The sequence below is a fragment of the Gymnogyps californianus genome, chromosome 5 (genome assembly GCF_018139145.2).
Source record: "Gymnogyps californianus isolate 813 chromosome 5, ASM1813914v2, whole genome shotgun sequence".
In the NCBI taxonomy this organism is placed as follows: domain Eukaryota; kingdom Metazoa; phylum Chordata; class Aves; order Accipitriformes; family Cathartidae; genus Gymnogyps; species Gymnogyps californianus.
In genome coordinates, this window is record NC_059475.1 from 66080957 (window position 1) to 66100364 (window position 19408).

Below are 19408 nucleotides of genomic sequence, written 5' to 3' on the forward strand. Positions count from 1 at the left end.
AAAAAGATACGCAGGCAAATTGTCAGAATGCAAAAAAGCACAAAGCCCTAACGGGACATGAATATTTGGGACAGTTCCGGGAAAAAGAAAGACCTCAAGTCAGATCAGTGGCAATGATATAAAGAACAATAATTAATTGCAAAAGGAGAAACCAAAAGTGACTTGGGGCAAGTGGATGCGTAGGTAGACAGTATTCCTCCCAGCAAGGAAGGATATCAAACCTCTTCCCTGCTGCTTCTCATCTTCCTTCATCTTCATGCAATTATATTTGGAATCATTAAAATAATTTTATAGGACTTTGGGAATACTGTCATGATTACACGAATCAAAGCATTCATACTGAGAGAACAGAATGTAGAACAACTGTGGTGGGAACAGAAATGTTGCTATAAGGACAGAGGAAAAAAAGAAAGTAGACAGGCAGGGGGAAAGACCCAGTCCTGAAAAAGTCCTGTACATTGCTCAATCAACATACTAGCTTAAAGAATAGTTTCTGGACTGAGTCTTCAAATTCAGTGCACAAATGCTTTCTTCTTTTGCCTCTACAAGTCCCTGACATGATCCCTGCTTGGTCTGTAGTCTGAGTGCTTAAGAAAGGGAGCGAGGAAGGAGGAAAACAGAAAAGGGGGAAGAATGAGGCTACTAGAAAAGAAAGAAAGGCATTATGGCATTACTCCAGCAGCATAGGGATTTTTTTTTTTCCCTGACATAGCCTCTTATTCTCCCAAGGCAGGTTATTCTCCAGAAACACTGGTTATACACAGGAGGCCTCAAAATTATATTGGATGAACTCCAGCACACTTTGCTATAATACATGATCAATTTCTAAACCTGTGATAAGAACTGGCAATATTGAACAGACTTGGAACTGTTGGTTTATGATTCTGTGGTCTAGAACACACCTTGATAACAGGGATGCAGAGCCTCTTTTACACAGGTAACTCCATTCCCCCCCCCCAATTTTAAAACCCAAGAAAAAAAGGGAGAAGTATTTGGATGCTACATGCACTTTACATTTTACTCTTAGCTCTGGTTATTTCAAATTCAAGTACATCAACATTTGCTGTACTATATGCTGCTATGGAAGTATCATTCAGGTAACTTGTCAAGGAAAAAGAAAGGAAAAAAAAAGTAAAAAGGCAGTAGTTGCACTTGTAACCTACCTCCACCAATGTTATTGCAGGATTAACACTTAAGAGTATTCGAATTGAAATAGCGAGTTCATGAGTAAAATGAATAAAACAAATATACTCTAAAAGATAAAACTTTCCAGGCTTAAATATACTTATTAAAAGAGGGGGAAAAAAAAAAAAAAAGGGAGGGGCGGTGTGCAGCCAAGGAACAGAGAGTCTTCCATTTTAGTGTCAGTCTCATCACAACTGCAAATGTGAATGGCTTATGCAACAACAGTTCTCCCAAGTCAGCATGTATATCCTGCTCTCTATCTATACATAGCACGTGCACTTCCAATATATGTCTTGTGCCAGGACTTTAACTATTCCAATTTATTACAGTCTCACCTAATTCTGTAAATAAAGACATTTAAAATATGCTATTTTCTTGTTCTAGCTACAGGACAAATTTTAAGTTGTCTCTTCAGGTGAGTATCACTGCTACATCTGTGCACGATTAAGACAGTTCTGCAAGGAGACCTGAAGATGGCACATCTCCCATTCTCTGCTGGTTGAATTTCACCATCCATGAATACCCTCCTCCGGTTCCAGCCTGAGATTAACAGCAGCAGAGTTCCCAGCCATGGCTGTCACAACAAGAAATCAGCGAAGAGCTTATTTAAGAGGGATTGTTAACATAAAAAAGGTTTTGTGAAAGCAAAACAAAGCCAAAACACCTCAGGGAGGATTTGAGTTTCCTTTGTGTGCTGTGCTTCAAAGTACTGGAAGCAGACCTGCCACATGTGAAAATGGGTAAGTGCTTTTCCCTGCACCAGACTAGCTGTTATCTTTTTCCACTGACATGAGAATATGCTCGTAATAACATCCATTACATTTAAAAGCAATTTTAAAAAGCCATTTAAAAAGTAGACTAGAAATTAAATTAATAAAAAAAAGAATTAAAAAAAAGTAATTCGGTGTTACCTCTGTCTTCCATAAACTTGTAAAGCTGTTGGAGGAAGTTGTCCCTCTCTTCAGGATCAAGCTCTTCCTCAGGCTGTGAAAACAAATGCAGTCAAAATGAAAACATAAAATATGCAAAGTAACAATTTATTTGTACAAAAGCCTAATAGCAAGAACTAAACCCAAACCACTTCCCATTTGGCTTTGCACCCATATAATGGTGAAATATGCAGAAAACAAAATTTACTCAGGAAACTGAAGTGCGCACCTCGGGGAGAAAAAGAAAATGCAGGTCAGGGAAAGCCTCAATCCATGACAGAAAGAATGTAAGTGTGACGCTCAAAATGAAAACACTAATATACTTAACACATTGTTCTAATACAGAAAAGGTCTGTTATTTACAAGACAGAAGCAGTTCACAAGAACTCTAGGTTTTTTGGTTTGTTTGGGTTTTTTTGTTCAGGGTCTTTTTGTTTAACTCATCTTCCTTACCCCAACTATAGCTAAGGTTGCAGAACAATTCTTTCTCCAATTGTTCCTGGTTTTGACGCTCCAGACAGTATTCATTTTGTGATTAAGCTCCAATGCTTGATTTCAGCTCATATTTGGAAACACTTTTAGAGTCACTTCTATAATTTATTATTATAAATTCCTCAGTTTTATCTTTACAACTTAAAGCCTCAGAGAGACAAACACTTATGAACTTTATGGTAAGCAGTCCACAAAAGATTTTCTGTTATTCAGGTGGAAACCATGAAAATAAAGTAAATTTATTGGGGGGTGGGGAGAGGAAATAATGTCTACATATCTACATATACTTCATGGAATTCTGAGAGTCTAGCAGAGACCAAAAAAAAAAAATCTTTTCCCTGCAACGCTTTACGCATGCCACTTTCTTCCTGCCAGCCTGGCAATCATCGGGTTTGCTGGTAAGGCAGTTTGCACAGGGAAGACTGCAGCTGTCTTGAAGGAAAGACGTACAGTACGTGTCAAAAAATCTTATCATTACATTATTAAAACTAACAGAAAAGACAGAAGCAGTTCCAGAAGGAAACCAGAATAGCAATTTCAATTTCAGTCGTCTCTGCATTCTGTAAACTTTAAGCTTCAAGGCAGGAAGATAGGCAGTGAAATGTAAATGTATATGCTACTGCCTTGTTAACCAGAAAGCAATCTGCCCAGCATCAGAATGAATTTCAGCCCTGCCTGCTTCAGTGAATTCTGAGCTTCAAAGCCCAACAGGGATCACCTACAATCAGGCAGAGACAATATCTACTTCTTATTTTCCTATTTTTTCATGGGAAATAATTTGAGAAAATTAAATGAATAATCACAACATTGTACCGCATCAGTTACCATTTGCTCATACTGCATATTATAGGGATTATATAAAAAGAAACAGTTATCTATAGAATTATTATGTTCTTCCAGGTTAACAAATGAATTATTGCTATAGAAACCACAGCTTTTTTCTCTCCATCTAGAGTGCAAACCAACTTCAAGATCGAGAAATTTCTACCATCTACTGTAATGTTTACTGATTAAAGGCAATACGACTCAAACTATGCAAACTAAATATATCTAAATAACAGTAAACATTCAGAAATACTTCTGAATAGTTGAATTCAAACCATTTCTTTTATGTGGGCATAATGCCAAACCAGAACTGTAGGTCAGAACAGCAGAAATGTAGGTTAGAAACAGCACTCTTGCAGACAGAATGTTAACCATTTCACTGATAGCAAGTATTTTCAGCTGAAGAAAAGCAAAAAGGAAAGTTGAAAAGCTTTTACATATTTATAGGAGGGAGGCATAAAACCTGACTGCAATATTCATTCACCTATGTGAGACATCCTGAATCCTGTACCTGCTTCTCTCTGTTGATGGTGTATGAGCTAGGTTGGCACTCCTTGACAGAGAGAGAGAGAGAGTCTGAACCGTGCCTGGTACCAATGCCAGAGCAGACACCCAATACTTCTGAGAGGTGACTTGAATAAGACCTGAACAACTGTCACCAAGGAATAAATCATGTATCAGGTATTTCAAACTCTTTTTCTGCTACTGGCCAAAGTGAGAAATATCAACCCTTCATAGATATGATTATTGTGACATTAAGATACATGGACTTTCATAAGAGGTCAATTTTCATCATGGTTATCTATTTGTAAGTGGACATATTGACTTCCCACGAGTGTCTGCTGTTTTGAGTTAAGAGTTGAGTTTTATTTTAAATACATCAACCACCATCTAAGCTGCCGTATCAGCAACCTTAAAAGCCCCACCCAAAGTGAAGAAAATGCCTGAGAAATGTTGATGCCACAACCTGCAATCACCATCAGTGACTGGAGAGCTAAAATTTCCCAGCATCTCTTTTCAGCAGGCACCGGGGCAACACTGCTACCCTCCAAAACTCACTTCTCCTCTCCAGACACTGATGCCCGTTTTAGACTGGGCATAAGGAAGTTCACAGTGACAATTGTTCAAAATCAGTTTTCTTAAGAGAGTTCTGTCTCTCCATTTCATTTTTTTCCTATACAGATGTTGCAAAAAAGGGAGACTGTAGCCAAAGATAAGTCCAAGTGAGAGGCAAAACAATATGAAATTTTTAAGTGGCAGGAGTTCAAAATTGAGACCTTTCTGTTGTTCATCCAATACCCATAACTAAATGCAACATGAGAAAACTCTTTTGTTTCAGGGTGAGAGGCTGAATTTCATTAAAAAAAAAAGGGGGGGGGGGAATCTCCAAGATGCCCTTTTTTGCTTATAATTAAAAAGTTGAAATTTTATGGGTTTGAGATTTTTTTCCCTCCTTTCTGACTAGCAGGTCACATCAGTTAGAGAATATTGTAAACAGTAAAACAATGAAATCAACAATGAACACAGGATCTCTGTATAAGGGACATACTCCTTTCCCAACTCAATTTCTTACTGCCTTCCAAGTAATACTAACAGTGTTCAAGTATTTTGTAAAATTATTTTGAGAATAACAAACCAGCCAATAAGCACAACATAAAACCCACAGAAACTTGTTGAAAACTTGTAACTGGCTTTGCTTCATTTGGTGTCAAGCCACTTTATTCACCATGAGTTTTGCCTCTGTCTTTGGCATGATTTTAAACAAGAATATAGCTCTGTTATCCTGACTCATCGTTTACTCTACAGAAGGATGTTAAAAGCTTTTGTGGATGCTAACCTGTAGAGCTGAGTGGGAGCACAAAGGATGAAATAGTTTCTTTTACAAAACAAAGAATGAATCTCTACTTACAGGCACATACACCATATACTCAATCAATACGGGGCTAAGGTACCAGGGACAGATCTTTCTTTTATGTTATTAATAGACTGGCAATACCATAAAATCTTCTGTGAAATAAATGCAAGCTAAGAGGAAGAACAATGTGTACAGGATTTGGAGTTCAGAAGAGTATATGATCAAGACAAGCTGCCAGAATTAGAGTTAACATAATTTTGTTGCTTCAGAGTTCTTAAATGCGTTTTCATCACTTGCACATTTGCTTTCTGATGCCAAGTTTGAACACTAATTAAGGAAATGAAAATAATTAAACTGATTGCAACAAGTTAACAGCTTTACACCATGTGGAGATGAGAGTGGTCTTAAAATGTTGATTTCTACCAACAAGAACTAGGAATTCAACCATCCTCAACAATGACTCACTCTAGAGCTGCCCCTCAGTTTGCAACTTCTTCGCTCCTCTTTGAGGAATATTCTGAGAATGCCTGTTAGCATTAAATTGTGAGCAAGGAAGTCTTTGTAAAGAACATTTGTGCATGGTATGATGCAGGCCATGCTTCACAGTAGCCAAAACTCCTACAAATGCATGCATGAGAAGGATGATTAGCTAATCAATGTTTAGCTATTTTTTAAAGGCTATTCTGCCTATTACACATCACAGCTGCTTAGGTTTTTTTATATATGTAAATAAACCACTTGTTTCTGGATACCATGCTTCCTTAACTTTGAAATTACTGTATCCCTGTATTTAACTTGTAGAGTCAGCTTTTTCAATGTTATCTTAAAACACACATAGGTTGCAACAGAAATGGATGATTCAGGTATCATTTTATGTGGTCTCCCACAGTCACTTAGAGAAAAGACTACATGGGAAACAAGAACTACTTTGAAGCAAAATGTAAGTATTTTAATAGATGACTACTGATCATTTGTAGGAATCTCAAGCCTCCTAAAACACATCATGGATTTCATATACTCATCCTTCCTTTATGAACTTAGTGCTAATAAAATACCTGGTAATGACTTATCATGAGGACTGAAATCCTTGCTTATTTGCAGAATAGGTACATTGGAAAATGCTTCTGGCATTTTCCCTGCTCAACAATGTAAGGCAACTGTGACCAATGTTTCTTCATGCTGTTGTGATGCAAGAACCCTAAAAACTTTAAATGAATGCACACTATTAAACATACTACACATACATCTTTCAGGTGACTGTCAAAATGAAGACTAAGAGAAAATTCCTCTAAGCATACACCTGGAGGTGCTACAACTCTTTCTTCAATGAGAGGCATGGAGACCAGCTAGCTAGAATTTTTTTCTGAACATTTTTTGCATGTTTGATTGGGGGGGGGAAGTAAAAGGACAAGGAACTGCTGTTAAAGTGACACAGATAAGTTGGAAGAGTCTCTCAAAGATGGTGTTATAACCAATTCTACAGGTAAGAAAGAAATCCCTTTTTCTAGCTCTTGATATTACAAAAAGATATAATTTTGAAACTTGCAAAATTCATACCCTAAAGAACAAATTCCTTACTTTTACTCTGCTCTTATGTGAATGTATCTATTAAGAACACGTACTGAAAATATATTTCAAATAACTGCATGTTAAAATCTCGATTCTTTTGGAATCAGAACGGCCTACAGGGAGACTGAGAGGCAAAACCAAATGTTGCCTACACGTTCCTGTGTAAAACAGGGAGTATTTAATCCTGAGAAACAAATAGGTATGATTTCTTCCCTGACAGAACAACTTAAATACAAGCAAATACAGTAGTATATATAATCTTATTTTTAATAAAAATCAGGTAATGTTCCAAAAGCTTCTATTTCTGTGTGGAGACACTGGAGTTTAGATTTTCTCTTTCCTTTTAGCTGCAATGCATTCTTTGACTGCCAAATCTACCCTCAAAACACAGTTAATTCTCTTATTCTGACATGTTGAAAACTGGATAAGAACCAAAAGCAATATCCAGATTTTTATCTGGATTCAAACCAATTGAGTGATTCTTTAAATTTTCCTTTGATAAAGAATTTTTTTCTATATCACCTCCAGATTTTTTCACTTTTTATGACACAAGCAATATCTGTTCTGTTAGTCAAACCTCACATTGTGAATGAAAAGTAATCCTGAGTTGCACCACATATTGCAATTACTGCCAAAAATCCAACAATTTGAACATGCTGAGCAACTCAATGTAATGCAATCCCTGTTAAAGTCAATGACAGGCAATTTCCACATTGTCCTCCTTCGTAGTCAACTCTGGACCACACAAGTCAGTTACCACCAATGAGGAGGATTAGCATCTCACCACCACCATATTGGTTCCCACTCCTTAGCTTACAAAAGCCATCAAAGAACAACCATGTAAAGCCTGGAAACCTTATTGTATCAATTCTATCATACTCTTTAAGATGTCACAAAAGGCAGCACAATTAGAAAGACAGTCTCTGTCAAAACAAAGTTACAGATTTTAACCCAGCTACTGGAAAAATGGTAGGATCTATTATCACCAGCTACAGTAGATCTCTCTGCTCCATTATCATTATAAAAGATCCTACTTCAGAAAAATAGGATCCTTTCCATTCCCAGAATTAGACTTTTCTGACTGACTTTATCCTCTCATTATATATTAAATAGGTCTGTGTCCATTTGATTGATTTAAGGAAGGCCTATCACGGCTGGTCAGCAGCTGGCCAGGCCTTGACAGCAAAGCTGCTGTGCATTTCAGAAGATGGGGGGGAGATAATTTTAAAAATCTCCCTCTCATCTCTAGTAATATAACAATTTGCAGTTCTAAAACAAAAGGTCCACTGAGAATATTCTGGGAGAGGATGGACAGAAGCTATTTTTGACCTTGATTAATAAAGGAGAAACTTTACAAAATGTAAATGCAAAATTTGAGTAATTCAACATCTGTAGTCAAAGAAAGGCAAAAAAAAAAATTCACTTTTCGATTCTCTCTGCAACTGCCATTACTGCCTTTCTAAGGGAAAAGAAAAAAGAAATTATGATAAATTCTCTAAATGCTGTCTAATTGCAATATCTAGCACGGCCCACAATTAAAATAAGAAAATGTATTGTAACAGTTGAATCAGGAATTTGATTTAATGGGCCGGAATGACAGTTCTGCTCCGACATAATCTAAAAAGATTAATATCTATCTTCTGCTACATAGCTTCAGCATGAAGATGCTCACCTTATTTTTACATGCCTACTTGTCACCTGGAAATAATGGATTCTACAGCTTCTCCTACCAGCACATCTACCTGTCTGGAGTCTTTTGCTTCACTACTCTACATTTAGATTATTCTTTAAAAATAACCTCTATTTCTTTTACAAGAATGCCTTTTTTTTTTTTTTTTTTAAAAACACCCCACCAAGCTCCCCCCCTTCTTTGTTTGAAACACACAGCACTTTTACACAACAGCCATGAAAAATTATATTAAAAATGGATACTAGAAAACTAGTATAGCAATCCTTGATTTTTAGTGACTGATACTCTGCAATTTTAACCAACGTTAATACAAACAGACCAATACAGACTGCAACAGTTCACACCCTGCAAAATGTGGCCTATTCAGTCCTTTTCACTGCAAAGAGAGGAAAAAACCCAGAGGATTTTATATTCTGCACACATTTATCCTTATATTTATCTAATCATACCATTATTCTCATACAGACATCTACTCCATTTTCCAGAACACTGTTATCAAGGCATAAAATTAACACCTAAAAATAGATTCTTATTGTCTTTTTTTACCTGGAAAGATCTACCCTGGCTGCATGCTCCACCAGACAGTTCCCAGATCAGAAATCTAAGTCAAATCCGCATTCTTAACAACCATGTTAACATTACAGATTAAAACACAGAATGCTTACCTAGGAGCTGCATTCTTTCAAATGTAAAATGGTTTTACTTCCTTTCTATCTAATCTGCCCACTGCCTGGACATATTTCAGCCTGACTTCCAAATATTTGCTCTCTTTCTCTCTCCCTGCACGGCATCCGCAGTTATACGGCATTACTTACATTCTCTTCCATACAAAAAAAAAAAAAATTACAAAAAAAAAAAATTAAAAAAATAATAAAAAAAATCAGACATTACATGAAAGGCAAAGAAAAGAGACAGCCCATTTCAAAGCATCTGGCAAGCCTCCCCCTGGCCGGCGGCCAAGCCTCCGCTCCAGCGCCCGTTCCCCCCCGCCGCCGCCACCCGCCGCGCATGCGCGCTGCCGACCAACAGTCGGTTGCCGTGGCAACGCTGTAGGCCGCCTCCAAGTATGAACGGCCATTCTGTGTTCGGGCTGACAAAAACCGCACGCTGCAGGGGAAGCGAAAGGGAAACGGTGTTTGACCTTCCTCAGAAGACAAACTTCACTTGGTTTTTCTACATAAAGGAATGTTTCCGAGCGTATTGTGAAAATCGCACGACGAGGGAAAAAAAAAAAAAAACCCAAACAAATCCCACAACCAAACACTCCCCCTCCTCCCCCCCTTCTAAACATAACATCAAGGTTAAAAACAGGTAGCAGAAATAAAAGGAAATTCTGCAAATACAATTTGGATGACATGAAGAAACTGGCTAACGTTGTGGAAAAGGAGCCACTCAAAATATTCCAATGCAGAAAAATATTTTACCGTAAATATTCGACAGAAAGTCCATCCATGTCGTAGCATATGATTCTATGATTCCCAACCCGTAATGCTGGTGTTAAGGAAAACCTAACACTTACAAAGGTAATTCCTGTACTGCTTTTAAATAGTTTCTTACGCACCAAAAAGCCTTAACAAGCACCGTGCATTAGCTCACACTTTCAGTCAGCCTACTGCTTTTGCTTTAATACTTTGTTGGTTTTTTTTTTTTTAATCAAACTACTGTTTTCAGAAACTAGTTAATTTTTATATAACCTACATATAAAGTACAAAAGAAAAATACAAAGTTATTTTTATTTAAGGTTGGATTACTACTATTGGGATCAGCATCACTTTTTGTTTATCTCTCTCCTTTTGACCCAGATTCATTCTATCACTCTGCCTTGAATTCTTAATTTCTGAGATTTGTCTCCACTTTCTGCACTGGATAAAAGGAGGCTATCTGCCACTGCTCACAAATCCCAATAAAGATGGCTGTAGCAAAGGGAAGATGAACAGGTCTGAAAAGACGCTGAACTGAGTAAGCTACGTCTGAGAGTAAAATGTTGGAAAATGCAGGATCTTCAGGCATGCAAGTTATTAAATTATCTTTGAAGAACGACTGAAATTGGCCAGACTTACCACTACTTCTTCAGTTTTCTCTTCTCTTTTTTCTTCTTCTTCATCCGTTTCTGCAGCAGCTCCATCTTCCTCATCGCTGCTAGAGGACTCCAGAATTTCACTTATGTCCATTTTCCAGTTCCGAGGAACACCCTTTGTGTTGAGAAACGTGCTTGCTTCCTGTAGCCCTACAGAAGAAAGGGCCCTGGTTTTACCTCATCCACAGTATTCACAGTCACGAAGCATTTTTAATTTCCTTTTCACATTCTTGTAAATCACAATGCCAACTTAAACCAAAAATGGAATTTAGTAATAAAATAGATACTTCAGCTTTAAACATTCAGTTTACACACTTTACATTTCGAGACTGTCAAATTTTAAAAATTGAGTATCGGCAACTCAAGGAGTTTAGAGTTGAGAGCATCCATCCCACACACAGCATCCAGTTGTTTTCTAGGCATAGGTCCCCATGAACACTACTAAGATTTACACCTATGTATGTGAACAGTACCAAAGATAAGCACCTATACTTATCCACATATATTCTGAGCAACTGTGAACTGTTTTGTTTCTGTATGAAAGAGACAAATACTGTAATAAAGCTATCTAAAAAAATAAACCCATCAGTTAGATCAAGTCTGTTCTTTTAAAAATATCTTCATGTCTTAAAGTTTAGATTGCAAAAAAAATGCAAATGTTTTGTTTAAGAGCACTGCCTAAAGAGATATTAAATTAATGTTTGGAACAGGAAAAACACACTAATGAATAAGGGAGCGACGAGACAGGGAGAAGTCACACTTGTACAACGGGAAACCTCAAATTCTGTTCCTTGAAGAGGTGCTCCAAGGAGGAAAACAACAAAGCAAAACAAACCCAGACAACCCCAAAACATGCCCCCCAGACACAATAAAAAACTTTATTAAAGATGAATCAGAAAAATACCCAAAAGAGGGACATACTGCAATGAACCATGCACAGTGTTGCCGGAGAAGAAAAGGCACCAGTTTTAATAGCTGCTGATAGAGTAACCTCCAGAAGTCTGTCTAAACTCTTTTTGAAACCATTAGTACCTTTGGTTCCACAACATTCCTTCATGGCAATGAATGTCACAACGCAATTACGTTCTGCATGAAAAAAAATCCCCTTCTTCAATTTATCTTAAACCTGGCATCTGATCATTTTTTTGGCTGTTCTAAAGTCCTTGTACTGTGAAACAGTTATCAAGAAGAAAGTATAAGAGCAATCATTAGGAATTACATGAATCAATCAAAACCACCTCAAGCTCTCTTGTATCATGTTAAATCTTTACTTGTTAAGGAGCTGTTCCACACCTTTCCTCAAACCAGAGGAACTGTTGTTGTTGTTGGGGGGGGTGTTGTTAGTTTTTGTTTTGTTTTGTTATATATTCTAAATATTTCTCCTTAACAAATTTTGTGGTTTGAGGTCTGATTGGGAGGAACAACACAAAGTTTAAGAATTATTTACATTAAAGTGAGAATCTGGCCTTTTAAAAGCTCATTATAGTCACATCATCCATCCATCCAGAAATCAAGTTCTGTAATTATACTTTTAAATCAAACATTAATCACAGGCAGGCTGTTCTAATAAAGTTTACACCTTGCTGTCTGGGTATTTTTAACATAAAGACAAAGTGTTTTGAGCAATAGCACAAAACTTTGGTGTTAGGAGAGGTAACTATATATTCCATTGTTCAATGACATTTCAAATACTCTACCTTGAAAATATTCTATTCACTTTCCATGAATTTGGAGTGGATCAAAAGAAGGAAATAAAAATCAAATAAACAACACTTCTACTAGGTGCTATTTTAATAATAAGGCAGCCATATCCAAAGTTTCTCTAATTTATCACATTTAAAATTGTTTGCAAAATATCCAAGAGCAATTATTATAAATCAACAGGCCATCATTTACCTGCAAAAGTTAAAAGTACTATTGCACAAGACTACTTTTTTTAAACACCTAGAATTTTTCTAATTTACCTTTTTTAGGAGAGGACTCAGATTTTGGTAAGTTTTGAACATCTAGTTCTTTAATGTCTTTTCTTGCTACTGAGTAGCTGAAAAAGAAGAAGGTTCTGTTAGTATTTTCAAATCACAATAAAGCAAGCATTTGACTTAGAAAAGCAGTAATTTCTAAAATTTTCAAGATTTATCACTCACTTTCAAAGTCCTTTCTAATAACTAAATGCGTAAGGCATTTGTTATTGTAGGTCCTAACACAAGATTCAAACCCAGAGTAAGTTTCCAATCTTTCTCTGAAATTCAGACACTAAAAGAACTCTTGTAATTAAATAATTAAGAAAAGTTTGTAAAGCTTCTTTATTTTAAATGTTCAACCTGCACAAATTTGCGAAGATACGATACTCTACATAGGCAAAAACCATTTTCTAAATTGAAAATATTCACATCAATCAATAGTTGCTACCCAAAATAGCAATCTAGCTAAGAAGAAACAAGCCCTCTATATTCAAAATGCATTTCTACTAGCAGAGAACAACAGTGAAGCCAAATTCATATATCTGCATTGATAAATAGTTGATTTTTATTTTTAAAATTACAAAAGTGTTCTCACAGCAAAATATAAGGAAGTTGCTCTGTTCTAAAGTTATACTGAATATTCAGTTACTGAAGTACTACAATAGAAATGCTAACCAACCTGCAAGGAAAGCCTTACAAGTGAGTTATTACAATAAGATTTTTTTTCTTCTTTCATTATTTCAGAAAAACTGGAGTAAAACCTCAGGAATTGGAGGCCGCCATTTTCTGAAGTTAAAGCCATAAGACTATGGGGAAAAAAAGTAAAACAGAGCAAGTCTGCATGCTTTTCCAATAACATTCTACCTTCAGTATATAAAGAACCGGACTTATCTAGAAGGCTGATGATACATGTCTACATAAGAGGCCAAAATGAATTAAATCTTCAGTTACTTGAAATACGTTTCAGTAATCAAGTACTCGCACCCTACTCAAAATTATGGCTATTAAAAATCACCAATTGTTCACTTTGAAAGAAAGAGGGAAAGAGGGGTCAGCTGGCCTTCAGCAAAGAAGTTTTTAGTTACAATATGTTGAGACAGATGCATTAGAAGTAAGGATGAAGAGAAATAAAGGGAAACAGCTTTAAAAAACCACTCTCTGTACTCTTTTGAATATATAGTTCCTTAAGTAAGGCACACATCTCTCTCCCCGCCATCCCCCTTTGGGGGGGGGGGGGATGATGGACTAATAGGACCGTTCTTTCTTTTCGCAGAAATCTTGGTTCAGATTCTGTAAAAGTTTTAATTAAATAGTTACTTTACATTCACTTTTTTATTAAAAAAAAAAAAAAGATTAAACACTTTTAAACAGCCATGGTCATCTGGGCACTGGAGGGAATGAGTCAATCAGATATCCAAACTACTACAACAGATACCCATAAAGACATAATAATTAAGACATTAAGGGAAATAATTAGAACCAAAACTCACACTTCAAAGAACAGGAATCATCTAAAGTGTTAACACCTGTTTTTTTTGAAGTTGTTGATTTTTTTAAAATGAAGAAACACCAGAAACTTTACTAATCCAATGAACTCTTATCAGTACACACAATGTAAAGGTGGACGAGTAAGCACAGAATTAGTTAGCTGGAAATGGACTATGAATGACAAATGTGTACAACCAACATTACACAAAATTGTACCCTTCCCTTTTGGAAGAAATAATGTCTTCAGAAGCAATATGTAATTATTTTTGCATTTTTCTCCCATATACATCTAATTAAAGTAAGCTACTACTTACAATTTGGAATCTGCAAAGGATCGAACTAAACACTGGTCCTTTTTCACTGTGACGTCATCATTACAGCTGGGAGACACAACCTGAAGTTTCAAATAAAACACTTTAAGAAAAAAAAAAAAGGCTCATCTTGAAAGGAAAGAAAGATGGACAGCAGGAAAACTGCTGTTTTCCTGTTTCTTCTATTATAATTTCCAGTTCTGAGAAAAGAAACCTACTCCAATTTATGTTACTAAGGCCAACAATGACAAATTTCAAGAAGCAGTTTACCTCAAACTATTAATTTTACTTGTTATGTACAAGCCAGAAAAGTTTGCAATTTCATTTGTAAACTCAAAACTAATCTACTGGGGTGACATCATGGGATCCTGTTTATTCACTCTGCTTTTTTTCTCTTGTTCATACAAAACCTGTTTAAAGCATCTATTTAAAAAGTTACAGACCCACTTATTTCATACCAGCTTCTGATCTTTGGCATTCAAACTGAGAGGTAAGTAGTATTTTTTTTCTTTTTTTTTTTTTTTGTTGAGGTGTGATTAATACAAGCCAGTGTGGAATCCAGCACATCCTTCCACAGCAGTATCATCTCTAAGTCTAAAAAGATGATAAAAATGCACTTGCAGTATTTGTACTACCACAAACAGACCAAGTTTACATTTTGCTCTAGACCATACACAGACAGAAAATGTCAAATGCAGATGAACTTCTGGATCTACCAGGACTCAGTGGAAGCTGTGCCACCCCATTCAGATGAGTCAGAAGCTTTACCCCAAAAATCAAGATAAGACATTCCTGTTTCTCAGGTAGCAGAGAACAGAACAGGTACGCGGCCTCCAGTAACTTAATTCCCTAGTTAGAACCACGTTAAGTTAAAATCTGCCGTTAGTAAAGGGATATACAACAATACCACATTTCACATTTTAAACTGAGATACATACAGCTGGATAAGTCAGTGTCAACTGTTCACCCTACATTACACCATAATGTTCTTTCAAGGAAGGGAAGACAACTGGCCTGTGTAGTTACCTTTTGATCCTGGATTCAAGTAAGGAAATAAAATGTTAAACTAAGTTAGAAGATTGTAACAGCTGAGCTCGTTCCAGCTAACCCCGAAGACTCAAAATAAAGGACTATGGAATATACAGTTAAGTAAATAAAATCTGCAAAAATTAGTGAACCAAACCTGCCTGTTTAATGCTCCAAATAATTTTTTTTTTTAAACAAAGATGCCTCTGATGGATGACAGAAGATGCGTATTCAGCTTGTCTGACAATACCAAAGAGTTTATTAAAGAAAGCAACTTTTAATATGCATCCCTAAACTTTTCTGTGTATAAAGAATCTGCAAAGTGTCTACCTTTACAGTACAAGTCTACTTGTACTTGAATTTATTTAATATATATTTATTAGCAGCAATGGCAATGAACAGCAGTATCCTATATTGACAGTCAAATAAAAATAATAACCAACCGCTACTGCTAGAGTAACTGGCCATTTATGTAAATGCAAGCATGAAAGAAACTAGTATTTCATAAAATTGAAACTCTAAGGAAAAAGGTAAGCATTAAATACAAAAAGGTAAAAATTCCACTGCAATTAAAATTCATACATCTAGTTGTTCTTAAATTGCCTGGGAGTACAACTCCTAACTTACTGTATTTTTAGAAGACAAATATTGTTACATACCAATCATTTTATGTGCAGTTTTGAAAGACTTAAAGCTATAAAACTGTAACTTACACATAAACATTAATTTTTGCTTTCCTACTCTTCATAGATACTGTAGAATATTTGTATTTTCAGCAAATATGGGCAGCAGAGCTTAGCCTAACTGTATTCGCAGCTTTGCTGTAAAAGTTGTGAAGTTCGCAAACCATCCTATCCAGGAAAACCGCTGTACAAACAACGTAACAAGTCAGATGACTCTTGTCTAAAAAGATATTAGTAGTATGACACTAGAGATATCAAGATCTTAAGCAACTTACCAAAGCTGGATACCAGTCTGCCTTCTCAGAATTACAAGTCACACTCACAACTTTGCCAAGCAATTCATCATTGAGACGCCTTTTATCTTCATCCTCTTCTTCACTACTTTCTTCTTCCTTTTCATCTTCAGTACTAAATTATTGAAACATACAGTATTTTAAAGTTTTCCTCTGAAGTTAATATTTGAAAGCAAATACAGCTTACAATCAGATCTTTCTTCCTGTTCTGCAAAGCTTCAAAAACAAAATTAGAATTTTAAGAGCTGAAATTGCTTGAAATACACTTAATATTTAAGTGTACTTACTTAGTAAGAGGAATTTTGTAGAAATTCTTTCCAAGTAGCAGTATTTTACAACAGCATCATGTTGGAATTGGAGGCATGAATCAGGATTTGATTGTGCACAGACATGAAACAAAGAGAAATGGTCTCTACCCCAGAAATTTAAAAGCACTTTTTTTTCCTACTTTGTGCAGTACAAAGGTTAAAAATCCTACATTTCCTGACACATGAGTTCCTATTATATGAAAGAAGCATAAATATTCTTAAGGCTACTACAAGCAAAAAATCCATCAGTTTCCTAATACTGCTGATGTATGAACATGTCTGCATGAACTGAATTAAGTCCATAAGCTGTGCACACAACTCACATGATAGAGCATTCAGACCATTACAGCTTCAATGGTACTACTTCAGTTTTAGCAAAGGACGCTAAAGGAAACAAAAGCAACAGAGCACTATCAAAACTCACACAGGAAGAGAAGATCTTCTTCCTCTATTAGATTTCTTCCCAATAACTGGAGTTCCAAAGTGCTCTGGATTGGTTAGTGGCAGTTGATCAAGTGTCTGCATGGAAAAAGAGGAAACAAAATTAGTTTGCAATTTCTTCTTATTATAAAAAAAATATAAATTAACTACTTAGTTTTCATTGCATGTCCATCATTGTCTTACCTCACTTTCTGCAAAGTGCCTTTCTCCCTTCAAGCATAATGAAGTTCGTCTCAAGGTCCTTTCATCACCATCATCAAAAACTAGTAAGAAGCCAAGAAAACACATTCGCACAAGATGATCAGATCCCTTTCCCAAGCTGACAAAACAAGCTTACTATTTATCTCACAATCTAGAATATTCTCTAAAACATGACTTTCAAGACCTCCATTTAAACATTTCTTTAGTTCACAAGCAAAATGAAGGGTGCTAGTCAAGATTCAGTTTAAGAACAGATAACATTTTCACACAGAGATTCAAGCCAGTATAAAGTAAGGCTTTTGGATGCAATAGTCTCAGTCTAAATTAGACATCCTTCTTATCAATACGCTGCACATTTCAAACCATAGCTACTGGCCACATATCAGTTACTATTATCTAACAATCTTAGGATTTTGTTTGGTTTTGGTTTTTTTTACCCTATCCATTTATTCCTTACTTAGGCTACCTTTTAATTGTCCCTCTTGCTACAAACCACCCCACAAAAAGACAAAGGAATGGAAAGAAAAACAAGCGTGTGATAGTTTTTGCTACACTATCAATACTGTGCTACCAACAGACTGGGAGTACTAGAAACTTGCAACTGCAAGTCTGACCAATTTATAAAGAATACTTCGTAGACATCCTCTTCTCTTAAAACTAATGTATAAGCAAAAGGGAAGTTCCATCAATACACACCTGAAGAAGACTAGAATGCTATGAGGCTATTGCAAGCTTTGCCTGAGAAAGATCTACTCTTTAGTCAGTTTAAATAAAATCTCTTAATGAAAATTTCCTTGAAGAGAAGGAAAGAAAAGTTACTAGTTCCGCCCCCCCGCCACTGGTTCAGATCCCACTGTCTGAGCCATATGAACAGGCCCTTCTCAAAGAGCAGAGACCAGGTGGCTGCACTCTGGAATTCCAGTAAGGTAAAAGTTTATTTGTATGGGGTCAAAGTGCAGAATACTACTCTATATTTAAACTACTTGAAACGTGCTTTGTCCAGTAGTGAACTAAAAAAAAAAAAAGTTTCAAGTGTTGTGCATATCAGTATGATAATTTTGGCATACTTCTATTAAAAAAAAAAGTCTTGCACTAGCACAAATATCAATTATATGTGTATTGTTAGCAAAAACACAGATTGGTTGCAGCAAGAAAAGCAGTTATTTTATTTGTCAGATAACTAAACAGAAGAGTCACATTCTCATAATCTTAGATTAAAGCCACAGACTGCAATAATACTGCAGTAATAGCTATATAAAAAGGTATGAATACAAATTTAATTAAGCTTGATAAGCTTTAAGGTTCCTCCATCTTCAGAGTAGAGATACTGCTGTGGTATGCTCCACTACTGAATTATCTTAATGGCTTATGTTGTAATACTTGTACAGACAAAGCAACTAACTTTTCCCCCTTCAAAAACCTAATATTTTAAGAACAGCAGATACCTATATGCCTAATTAGTTATACTAGTTAACAATATTTTCAAAATTTTAAATAATTAAAAAAAAAAAAAAAAAAATATCCGTGCCACCCCTCTGAAGTTTAAGTTTCATTACCCACTCCAAATGTGTCACTCATCAACTCTCTCTGTATACTTTGGTAACAATATTTTATTAGTATATTTTTAAGTTTTAGGGTGCTCTGGCTGGTTGGGGTTTTTTTTTGTTTTTTAAATGTTCTGTGCACCCTACAGTGTGTGCCATTTCTCATTGCTCTGAGGAGCATTAAAAGCAGATTACCATCATTATCCTTTGCCAAACACATTCAGAACTAAAGTCAAAGTACTAATTTTTCACAAATAAACATTTTAGGGGACAAATGGCTGGTGATTGGCAACAGGTAACTTTATTGAAAAAAGCAAACAGAACCTGATACTTGACAGTAAATTAAAAAAAAAAAAACCAGTCTAGTTTATCTCCGATTTTGGAAGCTCTACTTCTTTAATTAGAACTAGTACAGTAGAGGAAGAAATCAAGCAAACCATTCACAAACCAGATGACATATACCATTTTTTCATCCCTAAAAGATAAAATCCTATAAATACAGAGTGTTAAGTAAAATATACTAGTAAAAC

At 35.9% G+C, this 19408-nt stretch overlaps 1 protein-coding gene across 1 annotated transcript in view; it reads right to left on the reverse strand.

Annotated features, from left to right (window-relative positions):
* ARID4A (AT-rich interaction domain 4A) overlaps nt 1-19408 on the reverse strand; it is a 51657-nt gene that overhangs the window by 15160 nt on the left and 17089 nt on the right. The window contains exons 6-12 of the mRNA XM_050898518.1: nt 17317-17396; nt 17117-17211; nt 16367-16499; nt 14386-14465; nt 12587-12663; nt 10606-10772; nt 2097-2169 (exon numbers count right to left, since the gene is read on the reverse strand). Of these exons, the coding sequence (XP_050754475.1) occupies nt 2097-2169; nt 10606-10772; nt 12587-12663; nt 14386-14465; nt 16367-16499; nt 17117-17211; nt 17317-17396 (705 nt within the window). The remainder of the gene's footprint in view (nt 1-2096; nt 2170-10605; nt 10773-12586; nt 12664-14385; nt 14466-16366; nt 16500-17116; nt 17212-17316; nt 17397-19408) is intronic.